General features: G+C 49.2%; 1 protein-coding gene across 39 annotated transcripts in view; it reads left to right on the plus strand.

The window, feature by feature from the left end:
* The window catches only part of MADD (MAP kinase activating death domain), a 66,923-nt gene that overhangs the window by 38,691 nt on the left and 7,913 nt on the right, over positions 1-20,319 (plus strand). For 9 of the 39 annotated variants that reach the window (XM_038764164.1, XM_038764165.1, XM_038764168.1 and 6 more), the window contains 11 exons: positions 115-321; positions 2,130-2,183; positions 3,054-3,154; positions 3,395-3,478; positions 4,091-4,249; positions 10,569-10,677; positions 11,015-11,077; positions 11,354-11,474; positions 11,554-11,659; positions 12,051-12,161; positions 14,628-14,735. In XM_038764164.1, the coding sequence (XP_038620092.1) occupies positions 115-321; positions 2,130-2,183; positions 3,054-3,154; positions 3,395-3,478; positions 4,091-4,249; positions 10,569-10,677; positions 11,015-11,077; positions 11,354-11,474; positions 11,554-11,659; positions 12,051-12,161; positions 14,628-14,735 (1,223 nt within the window). The remainder of the gene's footprint in view (positions 1-114; positions 322-2,129; positions 2,184-3,053; positions 3,155-3,394; positions 3,479-4,090; positions 4,250-10,568; positions 10,678-11,014; positions 11,078-11,353; positions 11,475-11,553; positions 11,660-12,050; positions 12,162-14,627; positions 14,736-20,319) is intronic. The other 30 variants (XM_038764166.1, XM_038764174.1, XM_038764175.1 and 27 more) reach the window with 6 other exon arrangements.

Raw genomic sequence — 20,319 nt, forward strand, 5'->3', positions numbered from 1 at the left:
TTCGCCTCCCTTCTTTCCGCTCCTCCTTGTTCCCCACTGGGGTGTCCGGACCCTTCTGCGTCCTTCCCACCCCCAGCCCCCTTGCCATCTTCTGGTATTCGTCCTCTTCCTCAGAGCCGGACAAGAGGAAGAGAAGCCCCACAGACGGCGTCAGCACCCCGGTGGGCAAGGACCCGGGCCCGGGCGGGCGAGGGGATCCAAAGGCCACGGCCCAGCTGCTGGTTCCTCAGCTGGGACCCCGAGCACCAAGCGCAACAGGAAAGGGGCCTAAGGAGCTGGACACCCGAAGCCTAAAGGAAGAGAATTTTGTCGCGTCTATCGGTGTGTATTTGTCGGCGCGGCAGGCCCGAGAGGGGTGCCGGCATTTTCGTCTTCCTCGATCCCTTGTCCCCATTTTGAGCCTTGACCCTCTCACCCTCTCACCCCTTCCTCACCCGGCTTTTCGGATACTCAGCGCAACATCCTGCCCCTTCCCGGGCCTTGAGACTCCCTTTCCCATCATTTTTAGCGACTCGGGTGTCTTCCCGTGAGTGTACGGCACTTACGAACATATCCGTGATTTATTTATTTATATGAACGTCCATCTCCCCCTCTGAACCGGGATCTCCTTGTGGGCAGGGATCATCTACCAGTTCTGTTCATTCGATCATATTTATTGAGTGCTTACCGTGTGCAGAGCGCAGTACTAAGCGCTTGGGAAGTACAAGTTGGCAACATAGAGAGAGGGTCCCTACCCAACAACGGGCTCACGGTTCTGTTGTGTTGTACTCTCCCGGCTGCTTAGTACAGTGCTTTGCTCACCGAAAGCACTCAGTAAATACCGTTGGTTGATTGATTCCCATGTACCCTTTGATTTCCCTCTTTCTAGTAGGGGAAAATTTCTGGGGGAAGGCCACGTACCTTTTGATTTTTTTTTTTCACCCCATTCTGGTAGGGAGAAATTTTCTGAGGGAGAGGATGAAAGAAGGGCTTAGAAGACTTAGCTCAAGGTCTCACGGTTTTGAAACTTGGCTCCCTACCCCCACTGAATCTGCATCTTTGGAAGGTCCCATTGGAATTTCTCCAGAATCCGTAGATGGGCTCTTAGTTCCGCAAAAGCAACGTGGCCTTCTGCGTCTCTTTTCCCTAACCGCGCTTCTCCTGCCATTACATTCAGCGCTCATTCCCCGAGCCCGTCTGACCACTCCGTTTCCCCCTCTTAATCCCGTTTTTCCAGACTCTGGTCTTCTCGCCAGCCTCTGATCCAGGCTCAACTCAGAGCGCTGGGCATTTTCCACATCCCCCAAAGAGCCTTCAATCCTTGGATTGTAGGCTGAGTGTCTTCCGCTCCCCCAACCCCCGTGCCACCAGGTTCGCTAACCATCCCCGGACCGTGACCGTATTGACCATCTCTCTCGGGCTCTGACCCGGGCCCTTCCGATGTTATCGGCCACTTATAACCATTAGTTTCCTGGCATTTGTCGGATGAGAGGCGGCAGGAGAAACAATGTGCAGCAGTAGGAGAAATCAAGATAGGATTTTAGCTGTGGAGTCTGAGGTACAGGCCCGATGAGCTAAGCTCCTTTAGCCCCTGATGAGGTGGTTTAGGGGAAGCCAGTGGACCTGGCTGAAACGATGAGGCTGAAACTCCGTTTGTCCCAGTGCTCGAACTATCCCAAACCCTCTGACGACCGCTAAAATAGAAAAGGGCAGAGCTGAGTGGACAGGTCTCAGACGTTCCTCGGGTGAGAAGGGCCCCGTCGTGAAGGGTGGTGGCCGACAGTAAGAAGAGAGTATCTGGCCTCCACCTTCGAGCCAGCAGCGAGTCGAGCATCCACGTGCCCGGGCTAGTGAGGACTTGGGGCTTTGGTTTCTGACCCTAGCCGGCTGTCTTTTTTTCCACCTAAAACCACCCGCCTTTCTTCTCCTCCTCTCTTTGGAGGCCGGGGGCTGACTGCTCTCCTCGGGCTGGGATGAAGCAGGACGCCCTCGGGATGGGGCGGGGGAGGCGTTGGACCTCTCGATTGCGCATGCCGGACTGGGACTGGTGGCGGGGCCGCGGCGGCCGGAGGGGTGGGTTTCCATTTCGCCTGTCTGACCAGCCTCTGACTCTCTGTCTTTCTCTCCTGCTTGCAATGCATCGGGGGTAGAATGGTGGAACAAGCACCAGGAAGTGAAAAAACAAAAAGCTTTGGAAAAACCGAGTAAGGAACCAATGTCCCCTGCTACTTCCCAGTCCCCCAAACCCGTCAACGCCCCCGGGTCCGGCTGGGGCCGCTCCCCGGGTCAGCCCCAGCCCACATTTCGCTCTTGAGGACGTTAGGACCGAGGGTTAGGAGGTGGAGGCTGTGGCGGCCCATGGAGCCACGCTTCTGTAATGGGGGGCTGGCAGATCCTGGCTCTGCATCCCGAGGGATCCTAGGAGGAGAACTTGGCCTGCTCCCATGCCCCTTGGTGGAAGAACTCTCCCGTAGTTTTTGGAGGGTTTGTGGACTTAGTTGGCAGAGATGGGGGTGGTCAGAGGGTCTCTGGTGCCCCGCCTAGACGCGCTTTCTTGCTTTCTGTCATTCTGTCCTTCTGCCATCCCATTGTGGGCGGGGGAGGGAAGGCGGGTGGGCACGAGGAAGGGGCTCTGCCTTTGCTCTGGAGGTTCGGTCGGGGGCTGACAGTGCCTGGTGCTTCTCTTCAGGGGCAGCTCTTCTCCAGAGACTGTTGTCTCAGAGCCCGTGGCCGACTTTGAGCCGTCAGCTTACCTCAGTCAGGAGCAGGGCCTGGTCCAGGAGCGCAGTGGGGCCTAGTTCAGAGAGCGTAATCTGGGGCTTTGTCATCGGCCGGTTGGCCGAGGTTTGCCCAAGGCGGGGGCCGGCCCGTCGGGCCCAGTCTGATGCCCCTCACCAGGCTTTCGGGGCCCGTAAGGCCACCTTCTAAAGGGATGTTCCGAGGGGGGCAGGTACTGGAAAAATGCCCGGGACACGCTGAACAGGTCTGGGATCGTGTCGCCGTCCCTCTCCCTGTGACAGCCGGCTCCCCCTCCCTTGAGCCGGGGTAACTGACCGCCCTCCCGCTCTGCTCAGGGCCCGAGGGAATCAAACCTGCCTTCGGCCTCGGCGAAACGGAGGAGAAGAAGTCCCAGATCAGTGCCGACAGTGGTGTGAGTCTGACGTCCGGCTCCCAGGTTGGTGACAGAGCCGGTTGGAAGCTTCTCGGGTCCCTGAGGCGACTTTGGGGTGAGGCTGTGGTCGCCAGGGAGGGCGGACGGGGCCGTCGCCGCCCTCAACTCCCTTCTGGCCCGTCATCATCAATCATCAACCGTATTTATGTCGTGGGCGAGGGGAGGAGGGAATGAAGAGTCGGGTGTCCCTCCGCCGGCTACCCCCAGTGAGTCCCTTCCTCTGTCCCCCTTGTCTTATTGCAGAGGAGCGACGTGGACTCGGTCGTCAGCGTGGGGCCGGCGGTTATGATCCGAAGCACGAGCCAGGATTCGGAAGTTAGCACCGTGGTAGGGGAGCACCACGCCGGCGTCTTGGGGTGGAGCGTCAGGGAGGGGACAGTCGGTTCAGCCGTGGAGCGGGTTGGGCACTTCTTCATTCTTTCCTCCACTCAACCGTATTTATTGAGCGCTTATTGCGTGCAGAGCGCTTGGGAAGTCCAAGTTGGCAGCATATCGGGACGGTCCCTACCCAACGGTGGGCTCACCGTTGCGTGCGGAGGACTGTACTGAGCGCTTGAGAGAGGACGGCACGATCGGGTGGGCACCGTGCCTGCCGGAGGAAGGGCAGGGGCCTTCCCGCTGCAGGGACAGCTCGATGACGTGGGTCTGGGCTTAGGGGGGCAGACGGTGGAACCCCCATCTTCGGCTCTCAGTGTCCCGAATCCCACGGCCCTGAGGGAAGCCAACTTGTACTTCCCAAGCGCTTAGTACAGTGCTCTGCACACGGTAAGCGCTCAATAAATACGATTGATTGATTGGAAGCGATATGAGCTTTCCTCCCTGTGGGTGGTGGCCCGGAGCTCTGGCTGCCTGGCAGTTTCGGGGCCCAGGCTGCGAGTTTTTTTGGGGCGCCGACTCTAGCCTCGGGAAGGACCCCTCACTACCCGTTTCCTCTGCCAGGTGAGTAATAGCTCTGGAGAGACCCTGGGCGCGGACAGCGACCTGAGCAGCAATGCAGGCGATGGCCCCGGAGGCGAGGGCAGCGCCTATTTGGCGGGCTGGCGGGGCACCGTGTCCGACAGCGAGATTGAGACCAACTCGGCCTCGGGTGCCATCTTTGTAAGCTTTGCAAAGGGAAGACGGGGTGCTCTCGTTTCCTTGGGTGGGTAGGGATGCCGGGGGCGGAGGGGCCACCGGGTGTGAAGCAGGAAACCGCAAGGTGCTAATAATAATAATAATAAATAGAGAAATAATAATAGAGAGTGAAAAGTTAGGAGGCAGGTAGGAAGAGGAGGTAAAACCAGGGGCCTGGTCGGTCCACTTCAGGATAATTGAGAATTAATAATTAATAGTAATTATGGTACTTGTTAACCGCTCCCTGTGTGCCAGGAGCAGCGTGGCTCAGTGGAAAGAGCCCGGGTTTCGGAGTCAGAGGCCACGGGTTCAGATCCCGGCTCCGCCACTTGTCAGCTGTGTGACTTTGGGCAAGTCGCTTCACTTCTCTGGGCCTCAGCTCCCTCACCTGTAAAATGGGGATGAAGACTGTGATCCCCCCCGCGGGGCAACCTGATCACCTTGTAACCTCCCCAGCGCTTAGAACAGTGCTTGGCACATAGGAAGCGCTTAATAAACGCCATCATTAATGTTATTATTGTAAGCGCTGGGATAGATGCGAGTTAATCAGGTTGGACACAGTCCCTGTCCCAAATGGGGCTCACATTCTTAGTCCCCATTTTACAGGCGAGGTAACTGAGGCCCAGAGGAGTTATGTGCCTTGTTCGAGGTCACACAGCAATCACGTGGCAGAGCCTGGATTAGAACCCAGGCCCTTCTGACTCTCCGGCCCGTGCTCTATCCACTAAGCCACGCTGGAAGGAGCCCGGGCTTTGGAGTCTGGGGTCATGGGTTCAAATCCTGGCTCCGCCACTTGTCAGCTGTGTGACTTTGGGCAAGTCACTTCACTTCTCTGGGCCTCAGTTCCCTTGTCTGTAAAATGGGGATTAAGACTGTGAGCCCCACGTGGGACAACCTGATCACCCTGTAGCCTCCCCAACGCTTAGAACAGTGCTTTGCACGTAGTAAGCTTAATAAATGCTTCTCCCGACTGGAAGGCGGCGTTTTTTGTTGCTCTCTCCTCCCCCGACCTTGAGCCTGAGTCAAATAAAGCCTCTTTGACTCCGTTATCTGGGACCCGACAACCCAAGATGAGTCACTGCTCGACAGGATCTCCCATTCCCAGGTTTGATTAAGGCTTTCGGGAGGGGTGGCCTTGGGGTCACAGAGCAGTTGGGATGATAACTGTGAATTAACACCGGCGCCGGGGCCGGACATTTGCAACAGTGTATTCGTTGAATTGGGAGCAGAGAGTTCCTTTCGAGCTCTTCGGTCCCGATAGGAAGCTGCCCTGCGGCGTTTCGGAACAGTTCCCGGGATCCGTTATTCATCACCTCACCCACGTGAGATACTGTTTCTTAACGGTCGTTCGACAGATGTGGAAACTAAAGCCTAGGAAGGTATGAGGGTTTGGTGCAGCTTTCTGAGTTTTCTCCTTCACAGCCCAGCCGTGAGGCCTTTCCAGTTCTCTTTATCATCATCATCATCATCAATCGTATTTATTGAGCACTTACTATGTGCAGAGCACTGGACTAAGCGCTTGGGAAGTCCAGATTGGCAACATAGAGAGACAGTCCCTGCCCAACAGTGGGCTCACAGTCTAAAAGGGGGAGACAAGAGAACAAAACCAAACATACTAACAAAATAAAATAAATAGAATAGATATGTGCAAGCAAAATAAATAAATAAATCGAGTAATAAATATGTACAAACATATATACATGTATACAGGTGCTGTGGGGAAGGGAAGGAGGTAAGATGGGGGGGGATGGAGGGGGGAGAGGAAGGAAGGGGCTCAGTGTGGGAAGGCCTCCTGGAGGAGGTGAGCTCTCAGCAGGGCCTTGAAGGGAGGAAGAGAGCGAGCTTGGCGGATGGGCAGAGGGAGGGCATTCCAGGCCCGGGGGATGACGTGGGCTGGGGGTCGATGGCGGGACAGGCGAGAACGAGGCCCGGTGAGGAGATTAGCGGCTGAGGAGCGGAGGGTGCGGGCTGGGCTAGAGAAGGACTGAACATTCAGAGTTAAGTGTGCGGTAGATGTGCCTCATGATCAGTTGGATTAGAAAGGATGCTCTCCTTCGATGACTGTTTTATTTTTTTAGGGTATTTATTAAGCGCTTACTATGTGCCAGCCACTTTGCTAAACCCTGCTCATCAGGTTGGATCCAGTCTGTGTCACAGGGGGCTCACAGTCTTAATCCCCATTTTACGGAGGAGGGAACTGAGGCACAGAGGAAGGGACGTGACTTACCAAAGGTCACACAGCAGACCGTTGAGCCGACGGGGATACCGGAACACAAAGGTTACCCACTAGGTTCTCTGCAGAACTCTCTCCCTCTCTCCATCCCCCCCATCTTACCTCCTTCCCTTCCCCACAGCACCTGCATATATGTATATATGTTTGTACAGATTTATTACTCTATTTATTTATCTTATACATATCTATTCTATTTATTTTATTTTGTCAGTATGTTTGGTTTTATTCTCTGTCTCCCCCTTCTAGACTGTGAGCCCGCTGTTGGGTAGGGACTGTCTCTATGTGTTGCCTACTTGTACTTCCCAAGCACTTAGTACAGTGCTCTGCACACAGTAAGCGCTCAATAAATACGATTGATTGAATTGATTGATTGCAGATTGTTTTGATCACAGAACATAGAGTATTCATTCATTCAGTTGTATTTATTGAGCGCTCACTGTATGCAATCAATCATATTGAGCGCTTACTGTGTGCAGAGCACTGTACTAAGTGCTTGGGAAGTACAAGTTGGCAACATATAGAGACGGTCCCTACCCAAAAGTGGGCTCATAGTCTAGAAGTGAGGTGCAGATCACTGTACTGAGTGCTTGGGAAGTACAAGCAGCGTGGCTCAGTCGAAAGAGCCCGGGTTTTGGAGTCAGAGGTCATGGGTTCAAATCCCAGCTCTGCCAATTGTCAGCTGTGTGACTTTGGGTAAGTCACTTCACTTCTCTGTGCCTCAGTTACCTCATCTGGAAAATGGGGATTAAGACTGTGAGCCCCCCATGGGACAACTTGATCACCTTGTAACCTCCCCAGCGCTTAGAACAGTGCTTTGCACATAGTAAGCGCTTAATAAATGCCATTATTATTATTATTATTATTACAAGTTGGCAACATATAGAGACTGGCCCTCCCCAACAACAGGCTCACAGTCTAGAAGAGGGAGACAGACAACAAAACAAAACATATAGACAGGTGTCGGGCCTGTGGGTAAGAAGCATTCCTTCATTCATTCAATCGTATTTACTGAGCACTTACTGTGTGCAGAGCACTGTACTAAGCGCTTGGGAAGTACAAGTTGGCAACATGTAGAGACGGTCCCTACCCAACAGCGGGCTCACAGTCTAGAAGGGGGAGACAGACAACAAAACAAAACATATTAACAAAATAAAATAAGTAGAATAGATATGTACAAATAAAATAGAGTAATAAATACGTACAAACATATATACATATATACAGGTGGTGTGGGGAGGGGGAGGAGGGGGAGAGGAAGGAGGGGGCTCATTCTGGGAAGGCCTCCTGGAGGAGGTGAGCTCTCAGTGGAAAGAGCACGGGCTTTGGAGTCAGGGGTCACGGATTCAAATTCCGGCTCTGCCGACTGTCAGCTGTGTGACTTTGGGCAAGCGACACCAAGTACATAGCTCTGGACTCGAGGGCATTCAGTAAATATCGACTGACTGGGAGCCGGAAAGACAGCGCCCAAGCGTGGAGCTCACCCTCTCCCGAATCTGGAGTAGACTGGCTTGAACCAAACATTTGTATTCTTCCGGCCTTCCAGTGTAAAAACCATTTTTATGGTATTTAAATACTTACTGTGGGTCAAACACTGTTCCAAGTACAGGGGATGGATACAAGAAAGTGAGGTTGGACACGGTCCCTGCCCCGCATTGTGCTCACAGTCTAAGTAATAATAATAATAATAATAATAATAATAATAATAATAATAATAATTGGCATTTGTTAAGCGCTTACTACATGCAAAGCACTGTTCTAAGCGCTGGGGAGGATACAGGGTGATCAGGTTGTCCCACGTGGGGCTCACAGTCTTAATCCCCATTTTACAGATGAGGTAACTGAGGCCCAGAGAAGTTAAGTGACTTGTCCAAGATCACACAGCAGACATGTGGCGGAGCCGGGATTTGAACCCGTGACCTCTGGCTCCCAAGCCCGTGCTCTTTCCACTGAGCCACGAAGTAGGAGGGGGAACAGGAGAACTGAGGCACGGAGAAGTTAAAGGTCACACAGAAGCGTTTAGCGGAATGGGCATCAGAAGCCAGGTCCTCTGACTCCAATCAATCAATCAATTGTGTTTATTGAGCGCTTACTGTGTGCAGAGCACTGGACTAAGCGCTTGGGAAGTACAAGTTGGCAACATATAGAGACGGTCCCTACCCAACAGTGGGCTCACAGTCTGGATTCCAGGCCAGTGGTGTTTCCACTGAGCCATTGTGTAAGAGATTATCTTGTAGCGGTCTTCCAAAACCCAGCGGCCTGCCGGCCCAAGCCTCCAAATGGGGTTCCTGGCCATCTACTCCATTCGTTCATTCATTCAATCGTATTTATCGAGCGCTTACTGTGCGCAGAGCACTGTACTGAGCGCTTGGGAAGTACAAGTTGGCAACATATAGAGACGGTCCCTACCCAACAGCTGGCTCACTCAGGCAGCTTAAAATCCAAGGATTGAAGGCTCTTTGGGGACTGCGGAAAATGCCTGGATCAGAGGCTGGCCAGAAGGCCAGAGTCTGGAAAACAGGATTAAGAGGGGGAAATGGAGTGGTCAGACGGGCTCAGGGAATGAGCGCTGAATGTAATGGCAGGAGAAGCGTGGTTAGGGAAAAGAGACGCAGAAGGCCGCGTTGCTTTTGCGGAACTAAGAGCCCATCTACGGATTCCGGAGAAATTCCAATGGGACCTTCCAAAGATGCAGATTCAGTGGGGGTAGGGAGCCAAGTTTCAAAACCTTGGGACCTTGAACTAAGTCTTCTAAGCCCTTCTTTCATTCCCTCCCTCAGAAAATTTCTCCCTACTAGAATGGGGGAAAAAAAAAATCAAAGGATACATGGACTTCCCCCCAAAATATTCTCCTACTAGAACGGGTGAAATCAAAGTATACATGGGAATCAATCAACCAACCAACTGAGTGGTTTCTGTGAGCAAAGCACTGTACTAAGCAGCTGGGAGAGTACAGCACAACAGAACCGTGAGCCCGTTGTTGGGTAGGGACCGTCTCTCTATGTTGCCAACTTGTACTTTCCAAGAGCTTAGTACAGTGCTGTGCACATGGTAAGCGCTCAAATAAATACGATCGAATGAATGAACGGAACTGGTAGACGATCCCTGCCCACAAGGAGATCCCGGTTTAGAGGGGGAGATGGACGTTTATATAAGTACTCCAGCTTCTAGACTGTGAGCCCACTGTTGGGTAGGGACCGTCTCTATATGTTGCCAACTTGTACTTCCCAATCAATCAATCAATCAATCGTATTTATTGAGCACTTACTATGTGCAGAGCACTGTACTAAGCGCTTGGGAAGTACAGATTGGCAACACATAGAGACAGTCCCTACCCAACAGTGGGCTCACAGTCTAAAGCATGCTTAGTCCAGTCAAGCGCTTAGTCCAGTGCTCTGCACACAGTAAGCGCTCAATAAATACGATTGAATGAATCAATGAATACTTATGGCAAAAATATTTACATTCCTGTACTTCCCAAGCGCTTAGTACAGTGCTGTGCACACAGTAAGCGCTCAATAAATACAATTGTTGATGATGATTCCTGTGGCGGGTAAATGAAGGCCCTTTTGTCAGGTCTAAGTTATCCCAGAAACCTCGAATAGGAAGAGTCTCAACTGGTTATGTATTGTTTTGAATGCGCACGATCCCATGAATAAAAAGGAGGGAGTCAGGAGACGGCAGTTTTGCTTTCAGGGATTTTTTTTCATTCTTTCTGAAAGACCTTAGGCAAGTCACTTGCTTTCCTTTTCTGTGCCTCGGTTGCCTCATCTTTGCAAGGAGGATGATTATACCTGCTTTCTACTAAGCCACCAGAATATTTTAAGAACTGCTAAAGATCCCCTTGAGCTTTTTAACAGACCATACTCTAGCCATATAATAGAAACAGTAAGGAGTGTGAAAGTATCATAGCAGGAGGAAGAAGTGTTGGTTTTTCTTCGTCAAATATAACAGAAGGGTTGGAGTAGAATTGTAGAGGAGTTTAGCCTGATGGTCCCTCGGTGGCTGTTTCTAAGCCTTCTTTCCCCCAGACCTCTGTCCCTCTGAATGACTGACCCTCTCTCCCATCTGCAGGGCAAAGCTCACAACCTGAAGCCAAGTGCGAAGGAGAAGCCAGTGAGCAGCCCCGGACGAGCCCCCGAGGATGTGAGCCAACGTGTCTACCTCTATGAGGGGCTCCTGGGTGAGGAACCGTGGCCCCCAACTGGAAAATATCCAGCCTTAGATGGTATCTGGGGTGGGAGGGTGCGGTGAGGGGAGGGGGCCCCTCAACTCTCCGGGGCTAAGTTGGGAAAATCTGGAAAAGATGATGCACTGAGCCGGTGACTGTCTGGATTTCACGTAATATCTCCAGCTGGTGGTGGTCCGCGTTGGCCCGTTTGAAATCAGTCAGCTTGCTGGGGAAGGAAGAGTAGTCTTTCTTTCTGGGCATGGCTGTTAATCCGCAGCCTCTTTCTTCCTCTTCTCTTCCCTCCTTTCCTTCCTTGCTGCCCTGGCCCTTCCTGCTCGCAAATCGGCAGGAAGGGACAAAGGATCCATGTGGGACCAGTTAGAGGACGCGGCAATGGAGACCTTCTCTATGAGTAAAAACCTTCCCTGTGTGTCGAGCCCTTTCCGCCTTTCTGGGAGGGGCTGGCCGCATTTCTTTCCAGCCAGGGTGGATCGCGAGGGCGTCGTTGTTGATTTGGGTCGGAGGACCTCTTGGTTTTGTTTTCTGTTTCGGTCCTGGCCCGTGGGCTGGCCCCTGAGCTGGGGGAGCCTGCTTCTTGCTGCGGCTGGGTGTGTGTGTGTGCGTACGTATGGGCGCGCACGCGTGTGTTTCGCACCTGATCCCCGTCAGCCACCTCTCCTCCGAACAGGTAAAGAGCGCTCCACTCTGTGGGACCAGTTGCAGTTCTGGGAAGATGCCTTCCTGGATGCTGTGATGCTGGAGAGGGAAGGGATGGGCATGGACCAGGGACCGCAGGAAATGATTGACAGGTACGGGCCTGCTCCCTCCCCCGATTTTTGGGCGTCCCCTCCCTGAGTTCCGACGACCCGTCTCTTTTCCCGCGAGTAGGTACCTGTCCCTGGGGGAGCATGACCGGAAACGCCTGGAAGATGATGAAGATCGCCTGCTAGCCACGCTTCTGCACAACCTTATCTCTTTCATGCTTCTGATGAAGGTATTGCCCCTCTCCCCCCCAGGGAGGGTTAGAAAGAGAAGTCTGTTCCCAGCACCTGCAGGCCCAAGGGGAGGGGAGTACCCGGGGTATTTTCAAAACAGGCGGTAGATGGGTGAAGGCGACACAGCCTCTCGGTCAGTCTTGACTCTGCTCAAGCGGTGACCGTGGGAACGGCCTATTTCAGTTGAAGGTATTTTTCCAGCGTCCTCTTCCTTCCCATCTCCCAACCCAGTAGAATGGCCCTTTTCAGCGTTAGTTTTATCCCCGCCACTCTTCTGAGGATCAGGGAGCACACGGTCCCTCCTTTCTTCCCAAAAGGAGGAAGCTCACCTTTCCACTCTCCTCACTCCACGTGAGTCTTTGGAGTTGAGCCTCCTCCCTGGCTCCCTAGGTTAACAAGAATGACATCCGGAAGAAAGTGCGGCGCCTTATGGGGAAGTCACACATCGGGCTGGTCCACAGCCAGCAAATTAACGAGGTGCTCGACCAGCTGGCCAACCTGGTGAGTAGCCTTGAATCGTCCCCCACCCTCTTGGCGTGCCTTTCCGACATTCCCAGTGATAAGGGGAGTTGAACGTGCCTCTCCTGCAGCTGATCTCTGTGAGCCCACTGTTGGGTAGGGACTGTCTCTATATGTTGCCAACTTGTACTTCCCAAGTGCTTAGTACAGTGCTCTGCACACAGTAAGCGCTCAATAAATACAATTGATGATGATGATGATCTTCCCATGGGGAGTCGAGCGGCTCCTGTGGTGGCCGTTCTGGTTCAGAGGCTAGGGTAGAAACCCTGAGCTCTAGGGCTTGGTTGCCGAAGGCCAGGCGACAACCGGTCACTGGGTCCGACTTCCTCTTGGGAAATTGTTTATAAGATGGGCTGCACCACAAGAGAAGCGTTGTGGTGTAGTGGAAAGAGTCAGGAAACTGGGGTTGTAATCCTGGCTCTGCCGCCTGCCTCCTGTGTGACCTTATGCAAGTCACTTAACGTCTCTGGGCCTCAGTTTCCTCAACTGCAAAATGAGGATTCAACATCTGTTCTCCCTCCTGCTTAGGCTCTGAGCCCCAGGCGGGACAAGGTGCCGTGTCCAGCCTGATGAACTTTTTTCTACTCCAGCACTTGGAACAGTGCTTGGCACATACTAAGCACTTAGAAAATACTATGATTATTATTATTAGTTGTAGTATTTTTAGTAATAACTACTATTATTGTTAGTAGTAATAATAGTAATAATAATAAGCTCCTCCTCTAGACTCTAAGATCCTTGTGGATCTGTTATTCCAACTCTGTTATAATGTACTCTCATTCATTCATTCAACCGTATGTACTGAGCGCTTACTGTGTGCAGGGCACTGTACTAAGGCGCTTGGGTAGTGCAAATCGGCAACATATAGAGACGGTCCCTACCCAACAGTGGGCTCACAGTCTAGAAGGGGGAGACAGACAACAAAATAAAACACGTAGGACCGGTGTCAATACCATCCAAGTACAGAATGCTTCTCTACCATTGAGAAGCAGCGTGGCTCAGTGGAAAGAGTCCGGGCTTTGGAGTCAGAGGTCGGGGTTCAAATCCCGGCTCCGCCAATTTTCGGCTGTGTGACTTTGGGCAAGTCACTTAACTTCTCTGTGCCTCAGTTGCCTCATCTGTAAAATGGGGATGAAAACTGTGAGCCCCCCGTGGGACAACCTGATCACCTTGTATCCCCCCCCAGCGCTTAGAACAGTGCTTCGCACATAGTAAGCGCTTAACAAATACCATCATTATTATTAGTATTATTATCAGAATAACTAGAATTATAGCTATAGATACACCATTAATACAATCAATAGAGTCATAAACATGTGCAGGTATACACAAGTGCTGTGGGGAGGGGATGGGGTAGGATCGGGGGCAATGGGGAGGGGAGGAGGAGCAGAGGATAAGGGGGGCTCAGTCTGGGAAGGTCTCCTGGAGGAGGTGAGCTCTCAGTAGGGCTTTGAAGGAAGGAAGAGAGCTAGTTTGGCGGCTGTGCGGAGGGAGGGCATTCCAGGCCAGGGGGATGATGTGGGCCGGGGGTCGATGGTGGGAAAGGCGAGAACCATGCTCAGTGAGGAGGTGAGCGGCAGAGGAGCGGAGGGTGCGAGCTGGGCTGGAGAAGGACAGAAGGGAGGTGAGGTAGGAGGGGGACAGGTGATGGACAGTCTTGAAGCCCAGGGGGAGGAGTTTCTGCCTGATGCGCAGATTGATTGGTAGCCACTGGAGATTTTTGAGGAGGGGAGTGACATGCCCAGAGCGTTTCTGTACAAAGATAATCCAGGCAGCAGCGTGAAATATAGAATGAGGCAGGGAGAGACAGGAGGATGGGAGATCTGCTTGGTAAAGGGCTCTGCTCACAGTAAGCACTCAGTAGCAGAGTGGCTCAGTGGAAAGAGCCCGGGCTTGGGAGTCAGAGGTCATGGGTTCAAATCCCTGCTCCGCCACTTGTCAGCTGGGTGACTTTGGGCAAGTCACTTCACTTCTCGGTGCCTCAGTTACCTCATCTGTAAAATGGGGATTAAGACTGTGAGCCCCCCGGGGGACAACCTTCTAACCTCCCCAGCGCTTAGAACAGTGCTTTGCACATAGTAAGTGCTTAATAAATGCTATCACTATTATTATTATTATTTAACTTCTCTGGGCCTCAGTGACCTCATCTGTAAAATGGGGGTGAAGACTGTGAGCCCCATGTGGGACAACCTGATTACCTTGTATCCATCTCGGCGCTTAGAACAGTGCTTGGCACATAGTAAGCGCTTAACACGCCATCATCACTATTATTGTTATTATTATTAACAACAAATACCATCAATTGATGGTTTAGAGGGTGGAGGGCTGAGAAATCAAGATGAGAAACGGCCGTATGTGGGTCTCGGATACAGAGTCCAAACCCGAGAGCTCCGTTCTTGGAATTAAAGGCAGTGGCCATAGGTCCCTAAAACACTTCTCTCTCCACAGAACGGGCGGGAGCTGGCCATCCGGCCCAGCGGCAGCCGGCACATCAAGAAGCAAACGTTCGTCGTTCACGCGGGAACAGACACAAGTGGAGACATCTTCTTCATGGAGGTAAGCGGCAGGCCCAGGCCAAAATCGGGAATGTGACGAGGAAACCCGGTATCGGAGCAAAACCGCTGTCCCGCCGTCTCCGCCGGATGCTGCCCCACCATCCCAGCACGTCTTCCGGCAGCTCCCGCCCCACTGAAGCGGTGGGGACATCCTCCCCTAAACGGACTCCGGAGAAGGTCCACCCTGCTGTTGCCGTTTTCCCGGATCCCGGGAGGAAAACCGGCTGGAAAACGTCCGGTCGCTGTTCTTGACCCCCTTCTCGGAACAGAATCGGAAGCCCAACTATCCGCCTGACTAGCTCGAGGCCCTTTTTCCTCTGAGCTACCCTGTCTGTGCCCCCAGGCCCCTCCCTGTACACAGGGTTAGTCGATAAATAAGTCGTTGCTTCCTTGACTCACATTCGAGATTCGAGGAGCACCTCTATCCGTGCCATTGATGGTAATGATACTATTTATTAAGCACTTACTCGCACCTCTATCCATGCCATTGATGGTAATGATGGTACTTATTAAGCACTTACTCGGCGCCAAGCACTTTACCAGGTGCTGGGGTAGAATTTGGCATTTATTGCCAAAGAATATTGCCAAATATTTGGCATATAAATAATGGCATTTATTAAGTGCTTACTATGTGCAAGGCACTGTTCTTTGCTTTGCACATACTAAGCGCTGAACAAATGCCATCATTATTATTAGTATTATTATTATACTAATAATGGCATTTATTAAGCAGTTACTATGTGCAAAGCACTGTTCTTTGCTTTGCACATACTAAGCGCTTAACAAATACCATCATTATTATTAGTATTATTGTTATACTAATAATGGCATTTATTAAGCGCTTACTACGTGCAAGGCACTGTTCTTTGCTTTGCACATACTAAGCACTGAACAAATGGCATCATTATTATTAGTATTATTATTATACTAATAATGGCATTTATTAAGCAGTTACTATGTGCAAAGCACTGTTCTTTGCTTTGCACATACTAAGCGCTGAACAAATACCATCATTATTATTATTATTATTATTATTATTATTGATCCAGCACTGAGGCGTTCCTAATTCTTAAGGTAGCGGCTCGGCCCGTCTAATCCTTCCACCTTCTTCGGTAAATCTACCTAGCCTCTAGGACGTTAAACCCCCTTGAATTGTAAACCAATTCCGAGAAGGTTTTGTCCGATTTTGATTTTGATGGTACTTATTAAGCACTTACTCGGCGCCAAGCACTTCACCAGATGCTGGGGTAGAATTTGGCATTTATTGCCAAATAATATGCCAAATATTTGGCATATAAATAATGGCATTTATTAAGTGCTTACTATGTGCAAGGCACTGTTCTTTGCTTTGCACATACTAAGCGCTGAACAAATGCCATCATTATTATTAGTATTATTATTATTATACTAATAATGGCATTTATTAAGCAGTTACTATGTGCAAAGCACTGTTCTTTGCTTTGCACATCCTAAGCGCTTAACAAATACCATCATTATTATTAGTATTATTGTTATACTAATAACGGCATTTATTAAGCGCTTACTACGTGCAAGGCACTGTTCTTTGCTTTGCACATACTAAGCGCTGAACAAATACCATCATTATTATTATTATTATTATTATTATTATTATTGATCCAGCACTGAGGCGTTCCTAATTCTTAAGGTAGCGGCTTGGCCCGTCTAATCCTTCCACCTTCTTCGGTAAATCTACCTAGCCTCTAGGACGTTAAACCCCCTTGAATTGTAAACCAATTCCGAGAAGGTTTTGTCCGATTTTGATTTTGATGGTACTTATTAAGCACTTACTCGGCGCCAAGCACTTTACCAGGTGCTGGGGTAGAATTTGGCATTTATTGCCAAATAATATGCCAAATATTTGGCATATAAATAATGGCATTTATTAAGCGCTTACTATGTGCAAGGCACTGTTCTTTGCTTTGCACATACTAAGCGCTGAACAAATGCCATCGTTATTATTAGTATTATTATTATACTAATAATGGCATTTATTAAGCAGTTACTATGTGCAAAGCACTGTTCTTTGCACTGGTACTGGTAGAAACAAGATTATCAGGTCATAGTCCCAGTCCGCCGTGGGACTCGCAGGCGGAAGAGGTGAGAGAACGGGGCTTGAATCCCCGTTTTACAGCTGAGGAAACTGAGACACAGAGTGGCACAGAGGAAGCGCGCTGGGCCCAAATCCCAGAGGTTGAAGGATCGAAATCTTCCTCTGCTAAATTCACGTCAGCGCTTAGAACAGCGCTTGACACATAGTAAGCACTGAACAAATACCGTTGTCGTTATTACTGTTATTATTATGTGACTTGCCCAAGGTCTCACAGCAGGCCGGTGGGGTTGGCACACAGGTCTTCCGATTCCCGGGGCTGTGATTTTTTCCACTCAGCCAGGCTGCTCCCGCAGGCTGTCGTGGGAGGCAGAATTGTATGACATTTTCCGAGTCCCAGAGGGAAAATGGAAGGAAGGAACAGAGACGGGGCTCGGCCGAGGTCACGCGGCCAAGATTGGAGAAGCCGTGTGTCTCAGTGGAAAGGGCACGGGCTTTGGAGTCAGGGGTCATGGGTTCAAATCCCAGCTCCGCCAACTGTCAGCTGTATGACTTTGGGCAAGTCACTTAACTTCTCTGGGCCTCAGTTATCTCATACGTAAAATGGGGATTAAAACTGTGAGCCCCCCGTGGGACAACCTGATCACCTTGTAACCTCCCCAGCGCTTAGAATAATAATAATAATGGCATTTATTAAGCGCTTACTATGTGCAAAGCACTGTTCTTTGCTTTGCACATACTAAGCGCTTAACAAATGCCATCATTATTATTAGTATTATTATTATCCTAATAATGGCATTTATTAAGCGCTTACAATGTGCAAAGCACTGTTTTTTGCTTTGCACATACTAAGCGCTGAACAAATGCCATCATTATTATTAGTATTATTATTATACTAATAATGGCATTTATTAAGCACTTACTATGTGCAAAGCACTGTTCTTTGCTTTGCACATACTAAGCGCTGAACAAATACCATCATTATTATTAGTATTATTATTATACTAATAATGGCATTTATTAAGTGCTTACTATGTGCAAGGCACTGTTCTTTGCTTTGCACATACTAAGCGCTTAACAAATACCATCATTATTATTAGTATTATTATTATCCTAATAATGGCATTTATTAAGGGCTTACTATGTGCAAAGCACTGTTTTTTGCTTTGCACATACTAAGCGCTGAACAAATGCCATCATTATTATTAGTAGTATTATTATACTAATAATGGCATTTATTAAGTGCTTACTATGTGCAAGGCACTGTTCTTTGCTTTGCACATACTAAGCCCTTAACAAATACCATCATTATTATTAGTATTATTATTATCCTAATAATGGCATTTATTAAGTGCTTACTACGTGCAAGGCACTGTTCTTTGCTTTGCACATACTAAGCGCTTAACAAATACCATCATTATTATTAGTATTATTATTATCCTAATAATGGCATTTATTAAGCGCTTACTATGTGCAAGGCACTGTTCTTTGCTTTGCACATACTAAGCGCTTAACAAATACCATCATTATTATTAGTATTATTGTTATACTAATAATGGCATTTATTAAGCGCTTACTATGTGCAAAGCACTGTGCTTTGCACATACTAAGTGCTGAACAAATATCATCATTATTATTAGTATTATTATTATACTAATAATGGCATTAAGCGCTTACTACATGCAAGGCACTGTTCTTTGCTTTGCACATACTAAGCGCTTAACAAATACCATCATTATTATTAGTATTATTATTATCCTAATAATGGCATTTGTTAAGCGCTTACTATGTGCAAGGCACTGTTCTTTGCTTTGCACATACTAAGCGCTTAACAAATACCATCATTATTATTAGTATTATTGTTATACTAATAATGGCATTTATTAAGCGCTTACTATGTGCAAAGCACTGTTCTTTGCTTTGCACATACTAAGCGCTTAACAAATACCATCATTATTATTAGTATTATTATTATACTAGTAATGGCATTTATTAAGCACTTACTACGTGCAAGGCCCTGTTCTTTGCTTTGCACATACTAAGCGCTGAACAAATACCATCATTATTATTAGTATTATTATTATTATTGATCCAGCACTGAGGCGTTCCTAATTCTTAAGGTGGCGGCTCGGCCCGTCTAATCCTTCCACCTTCTTCGGTAAATCTATCTAGCCTCTAGGACGCTAAACCCCCTTGAATTGTGAACCAATTCCGAGAAGGTTTTGTCTGATTTTGATTATTACTATTAATAATCAAAAATCCCCCAATCAGGATGAATATTGAGCCTGTACTACGCGCCAAGCACTGTGCAGCGACTTGGGGAGGACGATCAGACACAGTCCCACGTAAGGCTTTCAGTCTGAGAAGGAGGGAGGGAAAACTCGTATTTTATCCCCATTTTACCGATGAGGCCCGTGAGGAACAGAAAGGTTAAATGACATATCCAAGGTCACACAGCAGGCCAATGGTGGAACTGGGACTTGAACTCGGTACTCCTGGGTACCAGTCCTGTCCCCTCGCCACCGAGACCAAGCTGATTATGAGCCTGCCTTCGGCTCTTACTATCGCTCTTTATGGTGGTCAAGTGCTCTGCAATCACTCTGTAGAGATAATGTCTTTAAAATGCCCTGAGCTTTCCAGAAATTGGCACTAATTGTGTAATTAATTCTTGGTTGGGTTTCAGGTACTGTGGTGTTAATGATGTGCATCTAGCTTTAATTCTATTTATTCTGATGACTTGACACCCGTTCGCATGTTTTGTGGTCTGTCTCCCCCTTCTAGACCGTCGTTGGGGAGGGACCGTCTCTATATATTAATAATAATAATAATAATGGCATTTATTAAGCGCTTACTATGTGCAAAGCACTGTTCTAAGCGCTAGGGAGGTTACAAGGGGATCAGGTTGCCCCACAGGGGGCTCACAGTCTTCATCCCCATTTTACAGATGAGGTAGCAGAGGCACAGAGAAGTTAAGTGACTTGCCCAAAGTCACACAGCTGACAGTTGGCGGAGCCGGGATTTGAACCCCTGAACTCTGACTCCAAAGCCAGGAGAGAAATGCAGAAATCAAAGCAAAACCCAATGGTTCCCCTTCACACAGAACATCAGGATCATATCCCAGGCTGCCAAAGGATCATATATTCGGTATATTATACAGATAAAAGAAACACGATTTTCCCCGAGACTTTTATAAAGCACTTCACTAAAATTTCATTTTAAAAGAACCCTCAGTATTTAAATAAAAGTTTTGGGAACATACAGTAACCCTATGTACAGGCATGTGCAGCAGACAGATGTGCAAACTGGCCCCTTTCAGACTCTTTCCACTGAGCCACGCTGCTTCTCGTGCACACCGGCAGCGCTCAATAAATACGATTTGAATGAATGAATCTTAAGATGTGGCATCCTGAAATCGGCTGCGTTCAACTTCAAAGGCCAAACACATTTTTTTTAAAAAATGTGGGCTTAAAAATAAAAAGTTGGTAATGTTTTGGGGTTTTTTAATAGTGTTACGTGC

This window comes from Tachyglossus aculeatus, chromosome 22 (assembly GCF_015852505.1).
Source record: "Tachyglossus aculeatus isolate mTacAcu1 chromosome 22, mTacAcu1.pri, whole genome shotgun sequence".
NCBI lineage: Eukaryota > Metazoa > Chordata > Mammalia > Monotremata > Tachyglossidae > Tachyglossus > Tachyglossus aculeatus.